Consider the following 26,497-nt stretch of genomic DNA (forward strand, 5'->3'; position numbering starts at 1 on the left):
TATGTCCAGTATCAAAGTACGTAATAGTAATAATGTAAAACACTTTCATTTTTCCTTCTTCTAAATTACTCTCATACTTTTATAGTAATGCTATTAATTATCTAATAAATTTGTTTAGCTTACATGACTATATAGTATATAGACGTACACTTCTCAATTTCAATTTCATTCAATATTCATTATTATTATTAAATGAAAGGTTTGTACCTTGTAGGCTGTAACTTGCAAAAAAAAAAAGGAAAAAAGGAGGACTTTTTTTCTTTCATGGATATGGTTGGATAATTAGTTATCAGAAGTCACAAGTCACTCATTACCTTAATATCCACGTACAATACCTAATAAATTGTGTTGTGAGTTGAGTTGTCAGATTGCATTTTTTTTCTCTTTTGTGATTCATGAGGCAAGTTTGAAGAAATGCTAGATTTGGTTGTGTGAAATGAAATATGAAACAATAATAATAAGTGAAGGAGAAATAATGAATGAATATGAATAAGAAAGAAAAGGAAAAAGTGGGGGTGGGTTCTGTACTGTCTAGGGCTGTCCCCCCCACCCAACACACAGTGTTTGTTTCTCTCTCCAAAGTCCAAAAGGCACTAATACTATTACTATCTATCCATCACACATTGGCTTTTGTTGTTTGTGAGCTTCCTATGCATTTGTCCATGTCTGCTGCTCCCTCTTCTCACTACCTGCAGATGAGGGGAGGAGGGGTTAGACAATCATACTTTGAATCCCTTGTTATCATTTGATCCTCTTCTTCTTTTTTCTCTATCACTCTGTTTCTGTTCTGTTGTGTTGTGTTCTGTTTACAGTCCCATTCCTCTGCTCCTCCCCTGTTTTGTGGTGCCCCTCCAAAAACATGAATTCCCCCTTTTCTTTTTTCATGATTTGACCTCATTTCCCATTCCCATTTTCACTACACTTCCCTCTTTCTGGGTTTCCCCTTTTTAAAATCCACTTGATTACTTCCCTTCTTTATCTTCTTTTTTTCCTTTTTATATTCTTCTTGCTTTAGTTACTTACTTACTTTCACTTTGAAACCTCACAGAGAAAACCACCCAAAAAAAAAAAAACTTTTTTGTGTTCATGGAAATTGATCTGAACCATGCAGTGACTGAGGTTGAAAAGAATGCAACTTGCAATGGTGGCTGTCACAAAGAACAAGCAACTGCTTCTTGTGTGTGCTGTGTGCCATCATCATCATCATCATCATCCTCATCCTCTGCTGTGTCTTCTTCTTCGTATCTGGAGCTATGGCATGCTTGTGCTGGCCCTCTTACTTCTCTCCCAAAGAAGGGGAATGTGGTTGTCTACTTCCCACAAGGGCACTTAGAGCAAGCTGCATCTTTCTCTCCCTTCACACCATTGGAGATTCCAACACATGATCTTCAACCACAGATCTTCTGTAGAGTTGTCAATGTCCAACTACTTGTGAGTGCCCAATTCAGTGAAAACTGCATACCCTCTTTTCTGTTCATTTGGTTTTGGACTAAATTTTCATTTTTTTTTCCTGTGTATTTCTTTATCAACAGGCCAATAAGGAGAATGATGAGGTTTACACACAGGTCACTTTGCTTCCCCAAGCTGAGGTTGGTTTGCTTTTTGAAATGTTGTTTTTGAATTTTTAAGCTTCATTCAGATTTTTTGTATGAGGCTGCAATTTGGTATGTGAATTCAGTTGGCAGGGATGGGGAAAGAGCTTCTTGAGGAATTGGGAGCTGATGAAGAAGGAAATGGAAGAACACCTACAAAAACAACACCTCACATGTTCTGCAAGACACTCACAGCCTCTGATACAAGCACTCATGGTGGTTTCTCTGTTCCTCGTAGAGCTGCTGAAGATTGTTTTCCTCCTTTGGTGTGTAATATCATGCTCTTCTTAAATATGCACTCATCTTTCTAGATTTCAGTCCGAAAAAAATTGGTATCGGTATATGAACTCGTTCGATAAGCTAACTAAATTAGTATTAAGTTTTAAATTTATGGTGTTTTCTTTTGATTACAGGATTATAAGCAGCAGAGACCCTCTCAAGAGCTTATTGCAAAAGACCTGCATGGTGTGGAGTGGAAATTTCGCCATATTTACAGAGGTATTCTCAAAAAATAGAAAGAAATAAAGAAGTGTGTGTGGCTGGCTTCATATGTTGGGGATAAATTATACAGAAAGTGGATGTGGTGGTTTTTGTCAGGTCAGCCGAGGCGGCATCTACTCACTACCGGATGGAGTATTTTCGTTAGCCAAAAGAATCTTGTGTCCGGTGATGCTGTGCTTTTCCTAAGGTATGTATATGTTGATCTTGGACTTCTTAATTGGCACAAATCTGCATTGGAAACACAGCAAATGTTCTTGAAATTCTTAATGTCATGTTTGTTGCCATATTTAGCAGAAAGTAATTATCAACTGCCAAACTAAAAATATTTGGATGTAGTTAGTATTGTCCTATTTATTGGATTGGTCAAAATATGTTCTTGTCATAGTGGCTCTAAAGTACCAAACTAGCAAAATGAAATCAAAATCTACTATGTAGAACATACTTCATGTGCAGTAGAATCTTGAAGTTATTATGAGTCGGTAAACTTTAAAAGCATGAAAAATGAAGGATAATAATGTACAAATGCCTGTTGATTATATATATTTTGTAGGGGTGAAAATGGAGAATTGAGATTGGGAATCAGAAGAGCTGTTCGACCAAGAAATGGTCTTCCTGAGTCTATTGTTGGTAACCAGAGTTGTTATCCCAATTTCCTTTCTTCTGTGGCTAATGCTATATCAGCAAAAAGCATGTTTCATGTTTTCTACAGTCCAAGGTAATAGATCAGAAAGATGTTTTCTTCTGTTCTTAGTTCTTATCAATATGCAAATCCGGTCTAGGGATTAAATGTTCAGCCATTTAACTTGCTATATTGCAGGGCAAGTCATGCAGATTTTGTTGTATCCTATCAAAAGTATGCCAAAAGCATCAAGAATCCGGTGACCATTGGCACAAGATTCAAAATGAAATTTGAAATGGATGAATCACCTGAAAGAAGGTCAACAGTGGCAATAGCTATGAATATTTTAGCTGCATATCTCTCATGAAAATTTGTATCCTGTGAGGAACATGAATCAATCTTCTTACCTTGCAGGTGTACTAGTGGTATAGTGACTGGAATGAGTGATTTGGATCCATACAGATGGCCTAAATCAAAATGGAGGTGCTTAATGGTACATTTTCAGTTTTGCTTGAACTATGCACCATGTTTTCCCCCCAAACATTTTCTCTAAGTTTACTGCTTTGATATCCAACAGGTCAGATGGGATGAGGATATGGAGACTAATCATCAGGATCGAGTATCTCCATGGGAGATCGATCCTTCGGCTTCTCTCCCTCCATTGAGTATGCAGTGTTCCCCAAGGCTGAAGAAACTGCGGACAGGTCTGCAGGCTGCATCATCCAGTCACCTCATCACTGGTATGACTGTTAATCAAACAAATGATGATATTATATATATGGCCAAGTAGTAATCACCCCCCTAATTTTCATGATGGCGGCAGGAGGCACTGGGTTTATGGACTTGGAGGAGTCTGTAAGATCGCCCAAGGTCTTGCAAGGTCAAGAAAATACAGGTTTTATGTCCCTATATTTTGGACGTGACACAGTAACTAAGCAGCCAGGTTTTGAGATCAGTTCTCCCAATCATCCGAATCTTGCATCGGCCGGAGCAAGAAAGATGACTGCTGCTGAGCTTATGAGGGTTCACCCTCCTACATATGCAGGCTTCGTGGAACCTAATAATAGGTTTCCGAGGGTCTTGCAAGGTCAAGAAATATGTCCACTAAGGTCCCTGACAGGGAAGGTTGATATAAACCTCGGTGCTTGGGGTAATAAACCAAGTAGTGCAAGTTGCACAACTTTCAACCTGCATCAAGCTACCAGACCAAAATTTGATTCTTTAGGATCAGAAGTCCTTCAAACTGCATATTTTCCTTATGGTGATATTCACAAAGCTGGTCATGGTAGCAGCATGTTGTGCTCTAAACCGTCGAGTTTCCAAAGAGATATTGCGCCATTTAACACTCCTCTGACTCAGGCAGGGATAATTAGAAATGAAATTGGAAGGTCTGGCCCTTCAATCATGCATGAGCAGAAGCTGCCGGAGAATGTTTCCGTGGTTTCTTCTTTAGGGGGAAACAGCATGAGGATGCCAGTTCCGGATGAAGAGAATCTCAAGGGGAAGATAAATGGATGTAAACTATTTGGAGTTGCCTTGTCTGGAGAAACTACCACCCAAAACGCTAAAAGGAGCTGCACAAAGGTGAGCGATGATAGGTAGCAACAGAGTTATATTATGATATGCCAACTTTTTCTCTTACTTTGACAAATTTGGCCAACCAATATAACATACACTGAATGAAGGTTCACAAGCAAGGCAGCTTAGTTGGAAGAGCTATCGATCTCTCAAGATTGAGCAGCTACACTGATCTCTTCACTGAACTTGAGAGACTCTTTGGCATGGAAGGCCTACTAAGAGATCCTGATAAGGGATGGAGGATCCTGTACACCGACAGCGAAAATGACATCATGGTTGTCGGGGATGACCCATGGCAGTAAGTACTCCCCTTCCTTAACTAAACATCTGTATATAAAGGAAAATGCTGTTTATGCCACCTTACTCAACTTAACGTGTGTTCCATTTACAACATTCGTGTGCAGTGAGTTCTGCAATGTGGTATCAAAGATTCATATATATACACAAGAGGAAGTGGAGAAGATGACAATTGGGATTATCAGTGATGATACACAGAGCTGTTTGGAACAGGCACCAGTCAATATGGAGGCTTCTAAGTCTTCCTCGGTGGGTCAACCAGATTCTTCCCCAACAGTAGTTAGAGTCTAGTGTCCGTGTTCGGGGTTGCCTTTTTGTGTTTGCCCTCTTCTTTTCCTTTATTTGCAATATAATTGAATGCAATTTTCATCTGTTGATGCAAAGATTGATTACTACAAGATGCGTTAGAGAACTGAATTATGTAATAAGGCCGTTATTTACCGCTGAAGCGTTAACTAAGGTTGACATACTCTGAAATAATAATCTTAGGCTCCGGGTCCAATATAACAACGCAATATGGAGAACAATCTAGGACCTGACCAAGTGCGAACCTAGTACCATTAACCACTGTCCGTGATCCCGGTGATTTAGGATATATTCATTTTTCACAAAACTATTTTATTTTTCCTGGTTTCGTTTCTTATTTCTGGCCTTCAGGCTCAAAGCCATCCAATGAGTACGAAAGAACCTTTTTTTAGTTAGGCCCAAGAATCAAGGTGGAGGCATTGCTTCGTTCATTTTCTTCGGAGAGGAGGCAACAGAATAGCAGTAACTAGCAAGCCAGATTGGTGAGTGAACTTTTGGACTTCAATGCTTGCCTCCCCTGCTCTGGTTCCATGCCACTTTAACTTGCACACTGTTCGATGGCCAAACAATTCAAGTCGGAAGAAACTCAAGAAATATGTTCTTCAAACAGAGACCATCAATTTCAAGGAGAGAGTACCACTTAATCACTTATCTACCAGTTTCCTTTACAAACGGGTAAATCATATATTACAAAATTGGGCATATAGCTGGGGGTGATTGAGATAAACCTACTTCTGAATTCTGATATTTTACTAGAGAATCCGATGGCTATACATTTACAGGTAATTTGCTCTCAGCAGAGCCAAAATTGAAGATAAAATATTCTCAATGCAGAACTCCCCACCATATCAAAATGAACTGCGTCCATCCAGACAATGTAGCATGCCTAGTTGACAACACGAATTATATAGCCTGCGACGGACCTGTCATCATGTGTTGTAAGGACAATTTGAATATCAAATGTCAAGAATTGAGAATCTTTATAGCAACATCTTTACCAAAAATACACCCGGAAGGCAAAACATTGGATGGGCAAATTTGTAGCTAGTAAGTAGATTCCTTCACATTCCCTCATCAACTTCCATTTCCTGAGCACCAATATCGCTGCTCAGCTTTCTTCAGTTTCTAAATGCAAAATATGGTGTTTAGAAGGGCCTCATCTTAATTTATTATTATATACACAATGTCTAATGCCTCTACTCAGAATCTGAATCAATAGAAAGATACAAGTGGGGCCTTACTGAACGTTTTTGGCGGGGAAACGAGAATGGGCTGTCAGATCTTGGCCTACTTGCTTTGTCAGATCTAGCATCATTCATACCAAGAAGCAAAGAACCTGGCATGAGAAGGAACAATGAGTTGAGGAGAACGGGCCAAAACATAAATCTATACTGCATTCAAAATGACCAACTTAGAACAGGCACACAACCCCGATAATGTAGTGTTGAAATACAATTGTGCATGTAATTTTTCATTGATTTGGAGCAAAATAAGGGAGCATAGCAGGAGACAGGAACTAGGGCAGGACACAGTTACATCTATGTAAAAAGCAGAGGAACAAAGTGACGAGGCAAAAGAACCGTCTTATGGAAGAGAATTCCTAGGAATTTCTCTTTTTACTAATAATATATATTTTTACACTGCATAACTTGAAAATGGGCAGGATACTAACCACCACAGGGTGTGTGTATCTATACTTCCTGATCCAGAGGGCAAGTTGAACAAAATGCCTTCCTCAGCTAATGACATAGTGCTATATAATGAAAGAGTTTGCAAGAGAAACCGTGACAAAAAAATATATACAAGATTTAACAAAAGTAACAAACCAGTATCTGTCAATGTGTCTGTTGCACCTCCTCTGGATGTAGCCTGCGATCTGGAATTCAACCCACTGGGGACAGAACCATTACCATTACTTCCACCAGCACCACCTCCAAGCCTAAGAGAGATCCAATCATCAGTGCACACACCATTTGACACATCTGCCTGTTCTCTTGATTCATGCTGCACAGATGATTCCAGTGGTGTTGTTGGAAGAAAAATCTTAAGTGAGGGATCTTCTCCAGCAAATGCCAGAGGATTGTCTACCAAACCACCAACCAAACCACCATTTAAATCAGCATCAGATCGACCTGCAGAGGAATCCTGTATCAAAGAATTGGATTCCAAAGCAGAAGTATCTGAAGCTAACGTATAACCATTTAAATCACCATTCTGCAAGTGGACCAATGCATCCGAGACATCTGCATCTGAACTAAATAACTGGAATCCTGAGCCAGCCTGAGTTCCTGAAGGCAATGACCAGATGGAAGAAGGCATCCCAAAATCATCTTCATTGGGGTTACTGAAGAGCCCTAAGCATGGATTTCCACCAAGATTGTGATCTGTATATGAATCAATAATTCCAGGCTGTGGCATTGAGTAAATATCAGTATCAGCGGCACCAGTGTCGTTATTTTTATACTCAATTGTAGAAGATACCAATATATCATTGTCATCTTCTGAATCAGAGAGAACAATAACTTCTGCATCAGCTGCCAGAGCAGAAGGGTTAGGTACAGTATATCCATAAGCTGAATCAACATTATTGTGAGGCACTGAATCCATCTCAATCCCATTGGTAGGAGAATAATCAATATGCCCACCGACACCCTGATTTACACTAGGATCATCACCTTCCCGACCACTTACAGTGTCACTGCTGCTCATTGGTATAACCACATGATCATGATTTCCAAAATCTTTGTTCAATCCATTGCCAGATGAGGTATTTGTGTCCTCAGGTTTGCTGAATACCCAAACTCCATCATGATTCTTCTTCATGCCAATTCTTAGACCAGTTGGAGTGTCTGAAACATCTTCCTGTTTGAGCTTTAAAGCCTCCATTCCATTGACTTCTCCACTGGTAGAAAGAGCCAGGGATCCATCAGGACAGTGCCATTGAACAAGATTCCCTAACTCCCGGTGTTCACTTTCACTCTTAGCCTTGGCACGCCAATAACCATCAGGCTTCACCTCAATTTCAGTAACATCTTCCCCACAATTTCTCATCTGTACCAGCAAATCAATGTAAATAATTATAAGTTCATCTCATATAAACTTTAGGAAGAGAGAAATAAAGATTAAGGGGGGTAAAAGACCTACCATAGAAGTTATCCGATTAAAATAAGGGTCAATAATGATATCCTCCAATGCATAGTTTTTAAGACATATGGGACATTGCCACTGCAGAAACAATTAATGCTTCATCATACATACTATAAAAAATATACTTCTATGTGGAGGATGTCATACAAATCATGGGCCAATTTGAGGATCTTACCTTCCTTGAGCGTTGATTCATTTCCACAAAAATTTCAAGATCAAAGCAACCCATGTGAGCACAAGGTTTGAATCTTCCTGCAACCCTCATTCTTGAACCACTCATCTATAAAGTTCACATGCATAAAAAAAATGTCAAGATTTGTGAAAATGACCAGCAAAACTTCAAGGATTAATAAAAAACTGTCCAATACTTGAAAGCCTTACTGGACAACGAAGGTTGATGGTAAAAGTATCTGAGACCACTTCCAAATCACTGTCACTGTCAGCATTATCATCTGCATTTCCACCCCCAACACGAGAACATACACGTGCAAGAGCATCTTCAAAACGCTCCCCATCAGACTCCTTGGGAATTGTGTTTAGGATCTAGAAAACGGAGACTCAAATCCTTTAATATAAAGGCACATACAGATAACATTTGGAGAAAGGATATAATTGATCAGAAAGTTAAGACTACGTAAGAAATGTTCTATCAACTATCAGTCTATCTCAATTCCAGTAAGGAATCATACCATTATATGGTAATAGGAAATAGGAAAATAAGCAACCATACGGAGACTCAAATCCTTTAATATAAAGGCACATACAGATAACATTTGGAGAAAGGATATAATTGATCAGAAAGCTAAGACTACGTAAGAAATGTTCTATCAACTATCAGTCTATCTCAATTCCAGTAAGGAATCATACCATTATATGATAATAGGAAATAGGAAAATAAGCAACCATATAATGCAATCTACCTGTTGCAAGCTACGCCTTTTAACAATACGGACCCCTAAACAGAAAATGCGAGCATCACAGCCTGTTAAGGAAATCTTATTAATTCCGTCTTTTGTATATGGCGTGATCTGACAAGGAAGAAATAAGGAAATTCAATGAAACTTGTAAAATTAACACTTCAGAAAACCTTGGACTAAACCTAGCACCCAGGAGGAAAATATCTCCATGTAAAATACAAGACAGAGATTAAATGACTGCAGGAAATTCTGAGAAGTTACAACCATACTGAAAATAAACTTACAATTGGGCCATCATCACGGCCGTTAGCCCCGAGCAGTTGTGAACCAGGTCGGTTAATCACACGAACAGGAACACCTACATGTACCATACTCAAATCAATAAAAACAAAATGCAGATGCAATCAAATTCACCAATTCTTCAAACAATGTTTCTGTTGCACTAAGTAATTATGTACCTCTGATCACACGAGTAGCATGAAAGCTAAAACAATATCAACTTTCTGAACCAATTCAAAAAAACAGACAACAGAGAGAAGATTGTGACTAGAAATCATACCATTGACCTGCAGGTCTGTATATTGTGGCCATTGCATCCTATATGAAACTTTGTCGTTCAGCAGCATGCACCAGGCCTACAAACGACACTTGGCTTATATCAACAAACTAACTTAGGTAAAAGGTTGCCCATTAACTTACTATAACTAAAAAATAACCAACCTGAACATCAAATTCTGGTCTTGATACCAAGTCTTTGTCTGCCCTTGTAAGTTGAAATGTTCTATCCACACTCTGCACTGGGTTGGCTCTGAATAATTCAAAGAGAAATATGGTCAAATCATTCAAGCAACACCAACAATAACCGAGTTTTGTCCCACGAAGTGGGGTCAAGCCCTTCAAGCAGAAATTTTTCAAAGGGTATATTTTCATCTCAGACAAACAAATACAATGCTCAAACAGCCTTATCTATTGCACACAACATAAAAAGGAAATAGCACTAATATTATGATCATTTCTAATAGCCAAGGTTGTCAAACTCGCGAGTCTAAGTAAACTCGTGGAGTTGACCTAGACTCGACTCGCGAGTTAACTCGTAGACTCATACGAGTTCACCTATTATGAAATATATATATATACATACTCAATTCTAACCCTTCAAAATTAATAATATCAATCTTAAAAGCACATAATAAATTAAAATAATAGCATACATTATAACAAATACTTTAAAATACACATTCAAATCCTCTATAATTATTCTTATACAAATACAACATAGAACACACGAAATTAAAAATTCTAAATCTGTAATACTAAATCTTTAGTTGAACATTGAACAATATCAAATAATCAAATTAACTCTAATCAAAATAATTAATTACCAATCAGCCATGAATGGATGAACCATCTGGCCATCTAACATAAACGATAAGCAATAGGCTAAAATTAGAAGCAATAAAATTTAAAAAGCGAAAAGAAAAACTAAATCAAGAAGCAAAAGCTCAAAGAAAGGGCAAAAGGCATACAAAAAAATGGAGGATACAGAAGAAAAGAAGGGGCAAAGTCCCAACAACAACAGCAGATCGAAGACAAGGGTGCAGCAGCAGCACGAAACAACGGCGACAAATAGTCATGGATTTCAAGACGGTGCAAACCAGAGCAGAGATAGGACTGCAGTGAACGGTGATAGCACGATGGAGTTGCGGATAGTGGAGATGTGAAGAAATACAAAGCAGAGGGCAACATAGGTAAAATTCACAAAGACAATGGCGCAAATCAGAGCAGAGGTAGTAGATGCAGTCGAACAACGGCAGCTCGACGAGGAATGGCAACTACGGCAGAACATGGAGAAAGTGAGACTTGAGAGAAACGACGCAGATGAGTGAGTTGTGAGTGAGTTTTCTTTCATTCTTTGGGAGTGTTATCGTAACCCTAATAAAAAAAAAAGTGTTTCTTTGGTTTCAAAATGACGCTTTTTTTAGCCAAAATGAAGAAAGACACAAACTCGCTAACTCGGTCCTAGACTCACGAGTTTGTTCGAGTTTGACCGAGTCTAGCCGAGTTTACTCATGATAGAGTCTATGCTCGAGTCAACTCGATTCCATATCTAAACTGAGTTAACTCGAGAGTTTGACAACAATGATAATAGCACAAAAGATAAATGTTAGTTGTTACAATCCCTTCAAACAGAACAATGTCTTAAATATAAAATATCAATAGAAAGCAACTAAAACTGGAAAGAAAAAATATATGCATGAACTTGTGTTCAAGATCGAAACAGATAATATTTCCCAATCTCTAGGCGGCATAAAGCAATAAGAAATTTATTTCTGTTCAATAGAAACTTGAACAATCAGACAAATTATGTCTATCTTCAGCACATCCACACAAGGCACTCACCCATCAGTTGGAATATGGGTTGTAGTCAACTTCACAGGAAACATAGGGGTGGCCACTGAAACCCAAAACCTGTAATGGGGAAAAAAAAGAGCAGAAAACAGATATTTGAGTGGCTCAGTGCATTTGGAGAAATGGAGTTTATCATTTATTTTCTACATTTTTCTATTCTAGTGAGGGGGTAATCTCCATTGTTATTATCAGTTAAATTGATTCCTATTGTAAACCAACACATGCACTAGAAAATACTAACACACAATTGCTCTTAAAGTAAAAATGTATACGCGGAACTAAATTACGAAGAAAAATACTTTCAAACAACAAATTCCGATCCCAAATAAGCTAAAATATCAAGGAAACAAATCTTACGGATCTGCACGAGTGAGTCGACAGAGTTCACAGTAAAATTTTTGAGGAAGGGGTGGAATTGGTTCCATAGGTTTCTCTGGAATAATAACACAGTTAATGTGCTGCCACACATGGCATCTTGTATCCTCACACTGCAATAAAATAAGAGTAAAGAATATAAATATCTAAGTTGTAATTGCAGAGTTGTGAAAAGTACATTCTATTGACGAAATAATGTGGCTGAGCGTCAATGAAATTGTATGCCATTGCAAGAAAGTGGATAAAGTTTTACACATTAGGAGGAACAAAGAAACATCTTGAACATTACATTACACCTTTATCAGTGGATCAGTTTCCAACGAACTACCACAAAGACACCGAATCTTTGTTTCTTCCTGAAAGATCTCATCAACTTCACCTTTAATTTTAACATTACTGACATCTGGGGAGGAACCCTGTCCCTTTGATGCTAAATCAATGGCCCCAGATACCTGCAATTTTCTGTTCAAAAAGGAAATACAAAACATCAAGAAAGAAAAATAATAAAGCTGGGAACATGAACGGCAGTAGACTTATCCAAAATCAGACCTAAAAATCAAATCACCAAATCATGTCAGAACTGTGATCTACAACTTTTGCTACACTAAGTTTATCTGAAGCATATGAAAAGGCATATATATGAACACTTACCTAAAGGTATCATCCACTAATTTTGCCACCTGTTCTTTCCCAATAGCATTCTTCTTAGCCCAGATTTTGGAAGCTGGAAGGGAACAAGTATCTCAGTTAACAGGAAAATGAATGATTATTTTTATAAAAAAAAAAAGAGAATATCATTACGACAGAGAGAAGTATCGTTAGAACAAGGCTGGGTGACAAGAAATTAAGAAAAAGCTCAATTTCATAAAAGTAAGAAGGAATATTTTTTTAGCAAAAGAGAAAATTCACTGCGGTTTAACAGGATACCCTGTAACTTTAACCGAAGAAAAAAAGGGAAAAAGAAGAGGACAAAGAAGAAGCTACAACTGACCATCAGAAAGAAGGTATCATCAGACAAATAAAACACGAAACCTCCGCAACACATCTACACTCGAGAATTTAGCTAATAACTATATTATGCAGATATAGTCTAAAACTTCCAGCATATAAGCTTCTCACCGGCCAAACAGGGACATTATGAAAATTTAAAAATTAAAGACTTCAAGGTAGAATTAGAAACAAAGGTTGAGACATGTGGTCGTGTGTGCCAGTGTGCATCATAAAGATAGAGTAGGGTCTTACCCTGTTCATCTGAGAGAATAGACAATATCCTATCAATGAGATCCTGCAGAAAATAAAACATCGAAATAATTATATTTTTTATAATTGCCAATGCCAGAATCAGTAATATTTTTTCTTATCTGACCTGCTTCTTTCCCTGCTTTGAAAGTCCCAATTGAGTGAGCACATCTTTGAGCTCTTTTATGCGAAAAGAATTCAATTTTTCCTACAAGAGATGTCACTCAATCATAAAAGTAGAACAGCATTTCAATTTATAGTGTGCAGGTTCACAACAATTGCAATGAAGAATAATTATAACCTATACCAGACATCCCTTTTCTTTCGTCAGAAGTAAGCCAAGTAACCAAAAGACCAAAAAAATCCAATCAATGAAAACAAGCCACACACTAAACTTGGCAGAGGGGCCAAATAAAACAAATTCACCATCCATGCAAATCAGTTCTTTAATAAAACGAAGTTTGCTCCATCTGCATTAAAAACATTTTTTACCACTACAAATTTCAATTCCACAATAACACTACGCAAAAGCAAACTACCACAGTACAATGCTACACTGAAAGAGACTTCAACAAGAAGTATCGTCGAAAAACAACAATGAACACGTAAAATCGTTATCCTAATATACCTTACAACTAGATACCAAGTCCATTTGTTCACGGAATCTTCAGCAACAGTCGGCAAGCAAAAGCCACGTAAGTTAGGCCATACTGGCAGCAGCAGCAACCGATCCTACACAAAATCAAATAAACGAAGCAAAAACAAAGATGAAAGGAGTTCAATTAAGCATGTCAACGTTGAATTGCAGGTGAAAATCAGGTGAAATTGAGCTGAAACGAGGGAATGGAAGCAGAGAGAAGTGATCGCGAAATAGAGAGAAAGGGGAGAACGGAATGACGGTTAGGGTTTTGAGAGCTCACGAAGACTGAGTGCACGTCTCTGTGTAGTGGCGGTACTGTGTCCGTGTCTGTGCTGCTATCGTTTTTTGTGTTTTGGTTGGTATCGTTTTTTGACCCACAGCTCAGTCTTAGTCTCTTTACTATACTCGCAAAATGTGGACCTAATGGCACATCATCCAATCCACTTTATTTTACGAGAACATGTCCGGGTTATGTTTCAATACGCTCGCGTCTACCATGCGGACCTAATCTTCATTTAGAATATTTTTTTCCTAAAATTTGTCAAAATTTTAAAAATGTTCATAAATTTTATTTAATTTTAATTATATTTTCTAAAGTTTTTTATTTGAATCAAATATATTTTTTACCTTACTTTCTAGAAAATTTAGGATCGATTCAATAATAACTAAATTTTAGGATAAATTACTTTAATAAACTAAGTCTATTCGAAAATTACTCAGATCCTCCAAAACGAAAAAGGCTACCTGAATGTCCCAAGTTACATTTTTATATAAATTTAATCTATTAAATTCGATTTATGCAAACTGGTACTAAATCGAATCCATTAGATTCAAATTGCATGCAAATGGACATCGGCTATAAATCGAATCTAATAGCTTCGAATTAAATACACACTAAATCGAAATAATGAGATTTGATTTGTATATGCATGTAAATCAAACCAATTGAGTTCGATTTATAATGAAACTTGGCCAATTTTAGTATTTATTACACTAAGGGGAGTAAATCGAATGCACTTAATTCGATTTATACAATATTGACGTTTATAAATACGAGCTCATCGTGAAATTTTCACCATAGTGAGATTCACAATGGTTAGTGATGAGAGTTTTGTAACTCTTGTGCACTATAGAGGGTTCATTAAGAACAAACACGACCAGGTATTAAGTTTACTAATAAGGAACCGTTGAGTGTTTTTTCTCAAACCTTCGACGAGTTTTGCTGAGTTTAAGGATACTATACTCCGAAAATTAGGTATGCTTGGCGTCAAACGAGTGGAGAAGTCGTTCTATAGAATCCCCATATCCATGTTACGTGATGATGTGAAGTATAATTCATTTGTTATTGGCAGTGAGGAAGACTTGCAAGTTCTGCACCATTGTCGCCGTCAGTTTTTCGAGGTGAGGACTCCGAAACTGTTGGCTAAGCTTGTAGATGTGGTATCTAGTTCTGGAGGTTCGAATCAAAATCCTCAATCCTCAGGACATCCAGCCTGCTCTAGTGTCATGCTTGTTGGTGCCTCGTCGGTTGCACTGGTCATTGCACTTGAGGAAGGTTTGGTAGCTTCTCCTTCCTTTGCATTCAATCTAAACTGCAGTGGTGATGCCGGAGTTGGTGAGACTGGATAGTTGGGGGAGGTAGCATTTGCAACACCCGGTTCTCCTACAACGGTCCCGGTCTTTGGAGAGGTTGCAGTACCCGATGGAGGGTTGAGGATGCACTGCATGATGATGATGATGTGGATCCCGCCACAATAGCGGATGATAGTGACGATGACACACCACGGTCGACTCCAGCTGTGGGTAGGGGAGCATCTAGTTCAGGTACTAATCAGTTCCCCCATAATTCTCAGCTTTGGACTTGAATGCCATGGCACCTCAACGGAATCCGGGAGTACCTGTTGGGTTCGGTGCTAGAGAGACACAAAATACATGAGTTATATATGAATTTCAAGTTGGTCAGCAGTTTCAAGATAAAGAATAAGTCGTGTTAAGCGTGAAGACTTATAGCATTCGTCGTGGGGTTGAGTACAAGGTATTGGAATCTGATAATCGCAAGTACTATGGCAAGTGCAAGGAGTTTGGCAGCGGGTGCGCATGCTCATTTGGGTTAGCCTCCGCCAGCGCAGTGGTATTTGGGAGGTAAAACAATACAATGGTCCTCATATTTGTCTAGACACATTTATATCTAGTTATCACATGAAGCTTGATTATCATGTCATATCGGTCTCCATATTGTCCATGATTAGAGCTGATGTTGTCGTCTCGATCAAGGTACTGCATAATGGCACAGAGGCACACTTCGGGTTCAAACCGACTTTCAAGAGGGTTTGGATGGCTAAACAGAAAGTTGTGGCCCAGATTTACGGAGATTGGGAGGAGTCATACAATGACTTGCCACGATGGGTATTGGGTATTCAAATCACGATGCCAGGTAGTGTTGTGGTGTTAAAGACGAGTCCTGTGTGGGTTGGTGGGCAGGTAGATGACTCTGCAGCTTATTTCTATCGGCTTTTCTGGACATTTTTACCGTGTATTGAGGCATTTCGACATTGCAAGCCATTGGTCAGTGTGGACGGTACCCACCTATATGGGAAATACGGCAGTACACTATTGGTTGCAATTGCACAGGACGGCAACTCGAACATTATTCCTATTGCATTTACACTTGTGGAGGGGGAGAATGCAAAGTCGTGCTCATTCTTTCTATCTCACCTATGACAGCATGTGACCCCTCAACCGCAAATACTTGTCATATCAGATAGGTACAATGTGATAAATCCTGCATTGGAAGCTTCTTACGGTGGCTGGCTTCTGCCTATTGCATATAGGGCTTTTTGCATCTGACACGTGGCTGCAAATTTCGCACTGAGTTTCAAGGGAAAGGATGCACGGATGTGGTTAGTGAATGCTGCTTATGCCAAGACCAAGGTCGAGTTTCACTACTGGTTTGACATTCTTCGTGCCGAAGATCTTGCTTTGTGCGACTGGGCTAATCGGATTGACTATGCATATTGGACTCAGCATCGAGACAAAGGTCGGAGATTTGGGCACATGACTACGAATATATCTGAGTGTGTGAACTCGATACTAAAGGGTGTGAGGAACCTTCCAGTCCGTGCGTTGGTGAAGGCCACTTACGAGAGATTGGCCGAGCTATTCATCTAGAAAGGCAGAGAGGCCGAGGCATAGTTAAGAATCGGGCAACAGTTTTGTCAGCATCTGATTAAGGCAATCGAGGCAAATCTGAAGACCTCAAGGTGTTTCACGTGACTTTGTATGACAGAAACAACTTAGAGTTTACTGTGATAGAGACCACTCCGACAGAGAGTTTTTCACTGGGCACATACAGAGTATTCCTCACTGACCAAACATGTGATTGCGGCTATTTTCAGGTACTTTACTATCCATGTCATCATGCCTTGGCTTGCTGTGCATATGCACGCCTGACCTGGTCCACCTACATACACGAGGTGTATCACCTTAACTCCATGTTTGATGTTTATCACCTGGGGTTCACACTTCTAATTCCGGAGGGGTTTTGGCCGTCGTATGATGATCCAACCGTCATACCTGACCCGGCCAAAAGACGTGCATCTGAGGGGCGCCCCAGGACCACCAGGATCCGGACTACCATGGACGAAGCTGACCCGAACAAGCTCAAGAGATGTGGGCTTTGCAGACAGCCTGACTATACACGTAGGATGTGTCCCCATGGAGGAGTGACACTCGGTTCTGCATCTGCCAATAATGTGTAGGGTTCACTTCATTTATTGTATCATATTATCTTTTACCTGGTATTTATTCACCGCTATATGGTTTCACTTTAACGTTACTGTAGTGTGTTTAGTGTTTAATTTAAAAACTATCACTTCTTGTGTTTTAACGATGTTTAATGTTATTTTACCAGGGATACTTTATGTTAAAGTTGGTTTGTTTGAACAATTTGTTTCACTGCATGTGGACTCGTATTTTACTAAAGATACATTGTATAATGTTGACTAACGAACTCATCTAAAACTAAATACATAACATAACATGTATTACATGTTTTACTAAAGTAATTTTTCATGACATCACATAACATAACAAAATATGGATTACATGTTCTACTAAAGTCCTGTTAGTAATTCTTCACGACATAACATAACTACAAACCGAAATACATAACTAGCCAGCATACATAACTAAAACTGAATACACAACATAGAATTGGAAAGACATGAAATACATAAAACATGATACTAAATAGTCACATATTAATCCTCAGAGCAGATGCGATCCGGTGAAGCACCGTCGAGGACACCTGACCTGCCGAACTCTCTGCGCCAGAGGGACCTCGTCCTCCTCACCGTCGCCACCGTCGCCACCGTCGTCGCTGTCTCCCTCCTGGGGGCAAACTCCGGTGTGCCAGCCTGTGCTATGGATGGACTAGGATGTGATGTACTAGGTGCTGGGAACGCAGAGGGGGTATCCCGCCCAATGCAAATGTGTCGTCCACAGATCTGGAAGAAGACTCATTCAGGTCCACATCAACCCGAGCCTAGGATCCAACTATCGGAGACCTGCGTCTGGCCAACTCATCCTCTTGCATGATCATGCTGATCTCATCAAAGAAATGTGACCCACCAAACTCCGCATCAAGGCCCTCATTGCCCATAAGCTCAGACAGCATCTGACCTGGGCTAATGTACGTCTGATGCTCAGCCAGAGTGCCAGACTGTCGTCACACGTATGAACCCTGACGAAGTAGTCTCTAAATTTGCGACCACAGACATTGCCGCCTGTGTCATGTCCCCCACGCACTCCACCTCCTACATGGCTCCCCTCCTATCTCCCAGGCTGACCATGACCGATATCTCCCCTAAACCCACCATCGCCAAAACCACCACCTCCACCATGGTGTCCCCCTAAACCCCCTAAACCACCACCACCTCCGCTCCTATCATTGTACCCTCCACCACCGGCACCACCTCCTCCACCTCTATGACTATCATCGCTGCCTCCGTCATCGCCGTTACCACTATGTACACTTCACCGTGAGCTTGTCGATACAGTTTGTAGGAGGCAAAACACCCAACAGTTCCTCAAACCATACCCACATTGGCCGCCCCCTAAATATGTTGCGTAAAGTCCGTAAGGCATCCACTGACATACTGACCGTCGATCGGGAGCCCTAACTGGTATACCACACCCTGGAGCGTGATCGTGCACTCCCTAAATGACATGTGAAAAAGTGTGCGTCTTAGGATGCCATCTCTCCACTAATGCGCTAACTAATGGCTCGTCCAGTCGAAAGCATGTCTCGTTCACTCTCGCAAGATAGTATAAACCTGCCATCTGCAAGTAGGAAACGATCCTATCATCTAACGGCACACCGTGTTGCTGTCTCATGCTGCTGATGCAGCGATGGAGCTGCACAAAGATAGAAAAAATCTTATCACAACCATCACAATACAATTTTCAATGCATGAAAAACATGAAAATGATAAACATGGTATGCTCTAACTTCAAAAACTTGTTTATAATATCGCCCAAATTTTAGTAATCGAACCAAACACAAAATCCTAAATAACTCATGAACAAATTCCATTAAAATAAAACCAAAAACAGAAAGCATTTAGTCCCACACGTTTACAGAGAAAATACAAAAAATGATTAAAATACTGAAAAAATCTAACATATCCTAACATCTCTAATCATAACTATCTAACTCAAAAAAAGCACAATTACAACAAATATTTATAATACTTTTTTCAAATAACTCAAGAAATTTATACCCATCACTACTCATTAAAGTCTCGTTGCACATAAGACTAAGAACTTCAAAAGTCTAACATATCTTACATTCTAAAACAACCTTCTTAGGTACTACTTCAACTGATCAAAATCTAACCACCTAATAGCTTACTACTTCTATAGTATTACAATTTTTACATCATATATTTATAAGATATGTTTTATTTATTTAAGTTACTTTGTTGAAACAAATAATTATAATTAATTTATTATATTAATTATTTAATTTAATTAATTTAAATATATATTATTAAATTTAATTTATTGTTACATTAATGTTTAAGTCATTGTTTATCAGAAATTTTTCTTTATTTATTTTTTTATCTTAAATATTTTTATTTTAAATTTTAAATTTTTATTCATTGTTTATATTTCTTTTTTATTTTAATATCAAATCTAATATTTTTATTAATATTTTTTTACAATTTATTATCTAATAGTTATATCTTCACTATCAATTATATAATCATGAATATTTCTTCATTTATTAAAAAAACACATTTTCATTCATTCATTTTTTATTTTACTTATTTCTAATATTTCATAATTTATTTATTATAAAAAATCAGCTAAAAGAAAATTCAATTTTTTTATTAATTGTTCTTTTATTTATTTTATGTTGTTCTTATTTATTCAAATTTTTATATTTTTATTATAAATTTTATTATTTTTATCCTATACAAATTAATCTATCATAACTCTTCATGTTTTGACTATTCTCAATATTTAAATATATTCCTTAGGTGTTTAATCTCATTTCCAATTTGGAGATTGAGTGATGAAAAAACAATGATGAAGATTGTTATGTATCTTCTTCTGGTTTACCTCCCTTTTTGTAAAGATCATGAGTATACGATGGTATTTATGCATAAAAAGTGAGTATAAATTTTATCATATATCTTCTTAGTAATTTTTTATTATCTATTTTGAAATAATAAAAAATAACATAAATTACTTAAGGTCAATAAATCTATCATCGTTGTAACAAGATATTATGTATTTATTTTATTTTTAATAGTTCTAATAGGTGTGTAAACAAAAAAAAAAAATATGAAATCGTTTTTAGGAATAAATACAACTACTTTAACTGAAAAATAGATAGAATATGTTGGTAAGTTTCAACAAATAATAACGTTGATCATATTATTTTTTTAAAGAATGAATATGATACTAAACTATAAAACAGTTATAGATAAATTTTAGGGTTAAATACTTTTTTCGTTCCTAAAGTTTGAGGTGAAAATCAAAATCGTTTCCGACCTTTTTTTCTTATAAAAGTCATTCCCAACATTACAAAACATTATAAATCGTCATTTTCTACTTCAATTATATTTTTTGAACATATTACCCTTAACTATTAATAAAAATAATATAAAAAAAAAAAAAGAAAAACCCTACCCCACCCACTCCCCAGCATCTCTCCCCCCACCCCTCACCCAATGTCCTTCCTCCTACTCTCTGGGTCTCTTCGAACTCCCCCACCCCCACCTAAACCCCATCTCCACCACCATCATCAGTTTCCTATTCCCACTATCATTGTCCTTCACCTCCATTTCATCTCCATTCGTGGTGGATGTGGTCGTTGTTGCCGGCAAGTTGATAAGCGGCGACTTGCTGCAAATGGAAGCTCTTCGACACCAGTTGGGAGGCGACGACGCAGCTACATGGGTGAGAGAGATGAGATGATGTTAATGAGGGAGGGTTATTGAGAATCGATAATGATGGTGTGATGGGGTTTACTTTTTTTTTTTCTGGGAACTGATGATGATGGTGGGGTGAGATTTGAGGAGGGAAAGAGACAAAGAGATGCTGGGAAGTGGGGTTATTTTTTAATACTATTTTTATTAATAGTTAAGGATAATTTGGTCAAAAAATATAATTAAAGTAGAAAAGAACGATTTTATAACGTTTTGTAATGTTGGGGATGATTTTAATAAGAAAAAAAGGTCGAGGACGATTTTAATTTTCACCTCAAACTTTAGAGATGAAAAAAGTACTTAACCCTAAATTTTAACAAAAATTATTCTCTATAGTAATTTTTTTGCTATGATAATAAAGACGATTTAAGGATAAATTTATCTTATATTAGATTGTACTTATTCAAACCGATTTTGATATAAAAATAAAAAAATTTAAAAGTTTTACTCATAGATCATGAAAAAATATTTACAAATTTAATCAATAATGTTATTTAAAGAAAATATTTTAAAAAGATAAGATTCTAATGTAAATATTTTAATTTAATTATATATTATATATTACTAATAATAAATAATTGTTATACTTTGACATTAAATAAAATTAGTACTAATTGATTTTATTATTTTAATATTGAAGATAGTTAAACTTTAAATTTAATTTTTATAAAATTTGTGTAACAAAAATTATTATATATATTTTTATTAAAAAAAATACTTTACATATTTTTTTAGGTTTAATTATTCTATTGGTCCCTATAGTTTCGCAAAATCTTCAATTAGGTATCTATACTTTTTTTTCTTTTAATTGGGTCTCTACACTATTTTTTTTCAATTAGATCCCTCTTGAAATTAATTTTATAGGAACTCAACTAAAAAAATTGGTGTAGGGACTCAAATAAAAAAAATCTAGATACTCAATTAAAAAAAATTAATGCAAGAACTCAATTAAAAAAAGATATAAAAACCTAATTAAAAATCGTGCAAAATTATAAAAACAAACAAAATAATTAAACATTTTATATATTATACTGTGCAAAACACAGGTATATATACTAATTCTTCTAAAACAGATGACATAAGTAAGTATTCCATCATAAAAATATTATACTGTACAAAACATAGGTATATATACTAATTTTTCTAAAACAGATGACATAAGTAAGTATTCCATCATAAAAATAAAGCCACAACATATATTTAGACTTTTTTTAATAAAATTTTTACTTATAAAAGTTAACTTTTAAAATATAACTATTTAAAAATTATAATATATATATTTAATAAATTAAATTAAAAATATTTTAAATAAGCAATAATAAATATATTTGATAAAATAACTTTTTAAAATTAAAAAATAATATAATAAATATTAATATAAAAATTAAGTTTAGATATTAACTAATATATAAAATATTATATATTAGACTTTTTAATTTGATAAATGTAAACTACCTTTAAAAAATTCATCTTTTTTGTTTTTTGATGTCAAAGAATAAGAAAAAAAAAACACACTAAATATTAGGAATGTAGTTCAGTTGTAACAACACTATTAATATTTTTCAAGGCTCATTCCATTTTAGTTATTGTATCCAATTGGATGTTGCATATTTAATCAAGGCATCAACAATTTGGTTGGCATCTTTTTAAATTAGATTCACCTCTGCTCTCTAATTCTGGCTTAAAATTTTTTTTATTTTAGTCACTAAATCATTGTCAGAATTTTACATATGGTTGTTCCTATCATTAATGTTAGATAATCATTAGAGAATTATTAGAGTCAATTTAGATCAGTTAGTATCATTTATATTTATATAGCATATCTGTATATTAATTGTAGGATTCTATACTTTTATTACTTTGATTCTTCTAGCATCTATATATACCATTTGTACATTGTACTTTTAATCACACTCAATAATACACAAATTCCTTCTCCAGTTAGTCTCTTGTTTCTAACAATTAACAATGATAAAAATATCCAAATAATCTGTATCGCAAGTGACCTCTCTGAACCCAACTTTCTATGCTAGAATTAGCCCTCTTTAGATTGCAAAAAGTTCGCTTCGAAGAATAGTAGAAAGTGATAAAGAACCAGCACAACCATGCAATCAAGAGCCATTAGTCACGTAACACACATCCAAAACCAGCAGATTCACCAAATTTACTAACATCATAGTTTATTTTAACCGAAAATTGAGTAGGTGGAGACAAAAAAACAACAAATAAAGAGTAAACACATAATGCATAGATAAAAATTTATGAAGTTCAATTTGAAAAACATGTATAAGAGCTATAACCTTACCCATTCTCTATGAATTAGCTGGATTAAAAACATCATTGTTACAATCCCTCCAAATTTACCAAATAGTCGCCAAAAGAGGGAGTCATTAGAAATCATGTCCTTGTACAACCAGCAATCTGACTGTTAAATGCCAAATTCAAACTATGCCAGATTTCTTTGGCCTTGGGACACTTACGAAGACAATGAAAAATCGTTTCAGGTTCAGTATTACACCAAGAGTACAAATCGGAGCTTCTCAAACTTCTATGAAAACGAAAAACAGCTGTAAGAATTGCATCATGAATACATAGCCAAGTGAGAATTTTATACTTTTCAAGAACTTAGGTCCGCCATAACCAAAACCAATTAGTCTACTCCTCCAACCGAAAATACATTTACAAAGCCACAAATAACCATTTATAGAAGAATAAATATTAAAAAAAGTTGTTGGCCACTTCCAACTAATTCCTTCACCCATAAGGCAATCTGGTATATAAAAAAGAATATTCTATTTAATAAAATCAGATAACAAAATGTAACACTTCTCAAACTTTCACTTAGGTGTTTTAAAAAATATTTCTATCCTTTAATAGTATAAACATAAATAAATAGTCTTTTTGATTTATCAAATATAAAATAAAAAATATCTCTAAAAAATTTTACCAAACAAAATCATAATCTTTTCAAAAATATTCAATCGTCATAACCAAATTCAAAGTCAATTATTTAAAACTGTCCAACCATAATTTTTTTTTTCTTGCTAACCAACTATATCTATCTTTTATGAAATAAAATTTGGATAAATTCGAATTTTAGAACCAGCCAACTTTCTCATCAAATTGTATAACATTATAATAAGGTGGTCACTCTGATAAAGTTATTCAAAATGTCTTTTTTTAAAGACGTTACATGTGGCACATTGTTATTAGACGAAATATTAAATCGGTTAATAAAATATTTTAAATAAACCAAAATAAAATCGGTTGATTATAATTATCAGATCCGATTTGATCCGATTGGTTTACATAATCTGAACCAAATCATATTTAAATTTTTTATCAAAATGACAAATATATCCTTAACTTTTATTTCGCAGACATTTAAATATATAAAAATATAAAATTACAATTAAGTCCTTTTTTTTGGGTAATACAATTAAGTCCTTAAAAAAAAACTCTAAACCCTTGGTAGCCCAAGTCCAAGCCCAAGCCAAGGCAAACCTAATCTCAATGGCTCACCAATTTCTCAATCTAACCCCAAAAAAGCCCTAGCCCCAGCAATCAGCATCTCCTTCGTCTCCTTCGTCTCATCTCTCTGCTCATTATCACGATCTCAAGCTTTCTCCCTCTCTCGTCTCGGGTCTCGCACTCAAGGTTTCCGTCGCTCTCCGTGTCGCCAGTCGTCACCATCTCGCACTCAGTTGCATTCGCACGCCTTCCCTGAGCTCGTCGTCTCCGGCGGCAGAAGCACCCAGACCCGGGACTGGTCGCCGTCGTCGTCGCTCCATGGCTCCTCACCGTCTCGCACTTAGTCATGCGCCTTCTCGCGCTTGTCGTTTCCGGCGGCAGAAGTAGCCGGTCCCGAGGTTGGTCATCATTGTCGTCTTCGTACTTTGAATCTCGCCGTCAGCTTCCTCCCCGCCCTCAGATTCCTTCGCCCAACCAGAAGCTGGTCCCCGATTTGGTGATTTCCAATAAATTCCTCTGGTCCTTTTTTTCAGTTTTGTTGCCCTAATTCATCACTGTATTTGAATTTGTTGCTGAATATATAACTGAACTAGTTTTTATTTTTGCTGAAAATCATCATTGTCGTGAATTTATTAGTATTTATTACCACCGAACCTTGAATAATTTGTTGAGCTAGTTTCTTTGTTGCTTAAAATCATCACTAAGATGAATTTTGTACTGATTATCATCAATGAAGCTTGAATTTGTTACTGTCATGCTCAAATAATTACTTAGCTAAATATTTTTGTTGTTGGAAATGTGAGTTGAATATATTAGTGATTGCACCTTGAATTTGTTGTTGTCTTGCTAAATAATCACTTAGTGCATGAAAATGAATGTTAAAGGGAGATCGTTGCCAGAAATTAATATTTCTCCTTTTTTCGATGATTTACTATGTAATATCATGCTTAGTTATGCTTAGAGCAGGACAGATCTGTATGGTTATTCATTTTTTTCGATGATTTGCTATTTGTTACATGTCTTTGGTTGCTACAAACATGAGCTAAATACATATGATTCATTGGTTAAAACATTTTCTTATTTTTTCTAAGCTTCCTCTAGTCTTTAAGGCGATTGTTTACACTTTTTTAGTCTATATTTTATCCCATTGATGCTCGTCTCCCCTGGTGTTTGTTGTTTGCTTTTGACATGTGTTCTAAGACTGAGTTTTGACCTTCATCTTAAACAGAGATCCTGCAAATGTCTATTAGTTTTTAACTTGGTTGCTTATAATTTTTAGCATGATATACCTCTCAAATCTATAAGCTGCTGTTCTGTTGCACAAGGTTTGTTGTAGTTCTTTTTGTACAACTTTTCGTAGGACTTAATAGTCTTTTCTTGGTCATGTAGGACTAATACTATAATGGTCTAAGGATCTGTAGGTAGTTCTTATCAAATTCCTTATATATAATAACGTAAACTATGGTCAGTTAGATGAAAATCAAGACTTAGAACTATTTAAGTAGCTATATAGTATAGTCACTTCAAACTAATTGTTCATTGATCTGAATGTAGAATCCAATTGTTAACAATTTCTGCCTTTACCAAGTTTGAATTAATTTATGGTACCTATATGCTTGTTGAACTATCGACATCTCCAATTTTCCAGGGCCATTATGTCTGTAATAACTTACAACGGCCAGTTCAAGGAATACAACTTAAGCATTGATGCCCACAATGATCTAACTTGGTCTCTGGGACGTGAATTCAATCTTTTGACAGTGACTCTGGACAAGGCTGTCATTTCATGAGTGGCAAATAGTGGATGCATGTTAGCATGATATAGTTAGAAAAACTTGAACTACCCTTGCCGCCCTTTTTCTATCCAAGGAAACAGTCTACATCTGCTGACTTGACTGTCATAACATATA

General features: G+C 36.4%; 3 protein-coding genes across 9 annotated transcripts; 2 read left to right on the top strand and 1 right to left on the bottom strand.

Moving 5' to 3' along the window:
• Positions 1–511: 511 nt before the first annotated feature.
• On the top strand, positions 512–5,058 carry LOC148570987 (auxin response factor 4-like). 2 transcript variants are annotated; one of them, XM_088507867.1, is made up of 12 exons: positions 512–1,431; positions 1,533–1,589; positions 1,679–1,858; positions 2,006–2,090; positions 2,190–2,280; positions 2,644–2,808; positions 2,911–3,030; positions 3,127–3,205; positions 3,290–3,452; positions 3,536–4,296; positions 4,398–4,588; positions 4,695–5,058. In XM_088507867.1, the coding sequence occupies exons 1-12, from the start codon at positions 1,087–1,089 to the stop codon at positions 4,876–4,878; spliced, it is 2,421 nt and encodes an 806-aa protein (XP_088363993.1). In that variant the 5' UTR covers positions 512–1,086; the 3' UTR covers positions 4,879–5,058. The 2 variants fall into 2 exon arrangements, with proteins under 2 accessions (XP_088363993.1, XP_088363994.1); XM_088507868.1 differs by having other exon boundaries at positions 633–1,431; positions 1,533–1,593; positions 1,686–1,858.
• A 455-nt stretch (positions 5,059–5,513) lies between these two features.
• On the bottom strand, positions 5,514–14,042 carry LOC148570988 (E3 SUMO-protein ligase SIZ1-like). 6 transcript variants are annotated; one of them, XM_088507863.1, is made up of 20 exons: positions 13,901–14,042; positions 13,609–13,712; positions 13,108–13,188; positions 12,984–13,026; positions 12,393–12,465; positions 12,038–12,203; positions 11,724–11,854; positions 11,358–11,426; positions 9,678–9,765; positions 9,517–9,592; positions 9,242–9,315; positions 8,961–9,068; positions 8,422–8,583; positions 8,216–8,320; positions 8,038–8,118; positions 6,720–7,944; positions 6,566–6,632; positions 6,135–6,229; positions 5,892–6,018; positions 5,514–5,816 (listed from the first exon to the last, which is right to left on the bottom strand). In XM_088507863.1, exons 2-18 carry the CDS (start codon positions 13,630–13,632, stop codon positions 6,205–6,207), a joined length of 2,598 nt encoding a protein of 865 aa, XP_088363989.1. In that variant the 5' UTR covers positions 13,633–13,712; positions 13,901–14,042; the 3' UTR covers positions 5,514–5,816; positions 5,892–6,018; positions 6,135–6,204. The 6 variants fall into 6 exon arrangements, with proteins under 6 accessions (XP_088363989.1, XP_088363992.1, XP_088363991.1 ...); XM_088507866.1 differs by lacking the exon at positions 6,566–6,632 and having other exon boundaries at positions 5,514–5,805; positions 6,720–7,025; positions 7,104–7,944; positions 13,901–14,025; XM_088507865.1 differs by lacking the exon at positions 6,566–6,632 and having other exon boundaries at positions 6,720–7,025; positions 7,104–7,944; positions 13,901–14,025.
• An 835-nt stretch (positions 14,043–14,877) lies between these two features.
• Positions 14,878–16,341, top strand: LOC148570989 (uncharacterized). Its single transcript, XM_088507182.1, has 3 exons — positions 14,878–15,175; positions 15,250–15,444; positions 15,797–16,341. Exons 1-3 carry the CDS (start codon positions 14,878–14,880, stop codon positions 16,339–16,341), a joined length of 1,038 nt encoding a protein of 345 aa, XP_088363308.1.
• The last annotated feature ends 10,156 nt before the right edge of the window (positions 16,342–26,497 follow it).

Source organism: Arachis ipaensis, chromosome B3 (genome assembly GCF_059453495.1).
Source record: "Arachis ipaensis isolate K30076 ecotype BB chromosome B3, ASM5945349v1, whole genome shotgun sequence".
Lineage (NCBI taxonomy): Eukaryota > Viridiplantae > Streptophyta > Magnoliopsida > Fabales > Fabaceae > Arachis > Arachis ipaensis.

Excerpts from the sequence above, each read along its gene's own strand:
- LOC148570987 (XM_088507867.1), top strand. The coding sequence starts at position 1,087 with ATGGAAATTGATCTGAACCATGCAGTGACTGAGGTTGAAAAGAATGCA. Across the intron at positions 1,432-1,532 it reads TTGTCAATGTCCAACTACTT|GCCAATAAGGAGAATGATGA; the intron begins GTGAGTGCCCAA and ends CTTTATCAACAG. Across the intron at positions 3,453-3,535 it reads ATCCAGTCACCTCATCACTG|GAGGCACTGGGTTTATGGAC; the intron begins GTATGACTGTTA and ends TGATGGCGGCAG.
- LOC148570988 (XM_088507862.1), bottom strand. The coding sequence starts at position 13,632 with ATGGACTTGGTATCTAGTTGTAAG. Across the intron at positions 11,427-11,723 it reads CGACTCACTCGTGCAGATCC|GTTTTGGGTTTCAGTGGCCA; the intron begins GTAAGATTTGTT and ends TCCCCATTACAG. Across the intron at positions 8,584-8,960 it reads AAAGGCGTAGCTTGCAACAG|ATCCTAAACACAATTCCCAA; the intron begins GTAGATTGCATT and ends TCCGTTTTCTAG.
- LOC148570989 (XM_088507182.1), top strand. The coding sequence starts at position 14,878 with ATGCTTGGCGTCAAACGAGTGGAGAAGTCGTTCTATAGAATCCCCATA. Across the intron at positions 15,176-15,249 it reads GGTCATTGCACTTGAGGAAG|TTGGGGGAGGTAGCATTTGC; the intron begins GTTTGGTAGCTT and ends GAGACTGGATAG. Across the intron at positions 15,445-15,796 it reads TAGGGGAGCATCTAGTTCAG|ACACATTTATATCTAGTTAT; the intron begins GTACTAATCAGT and ends ATATTTGTCTAG.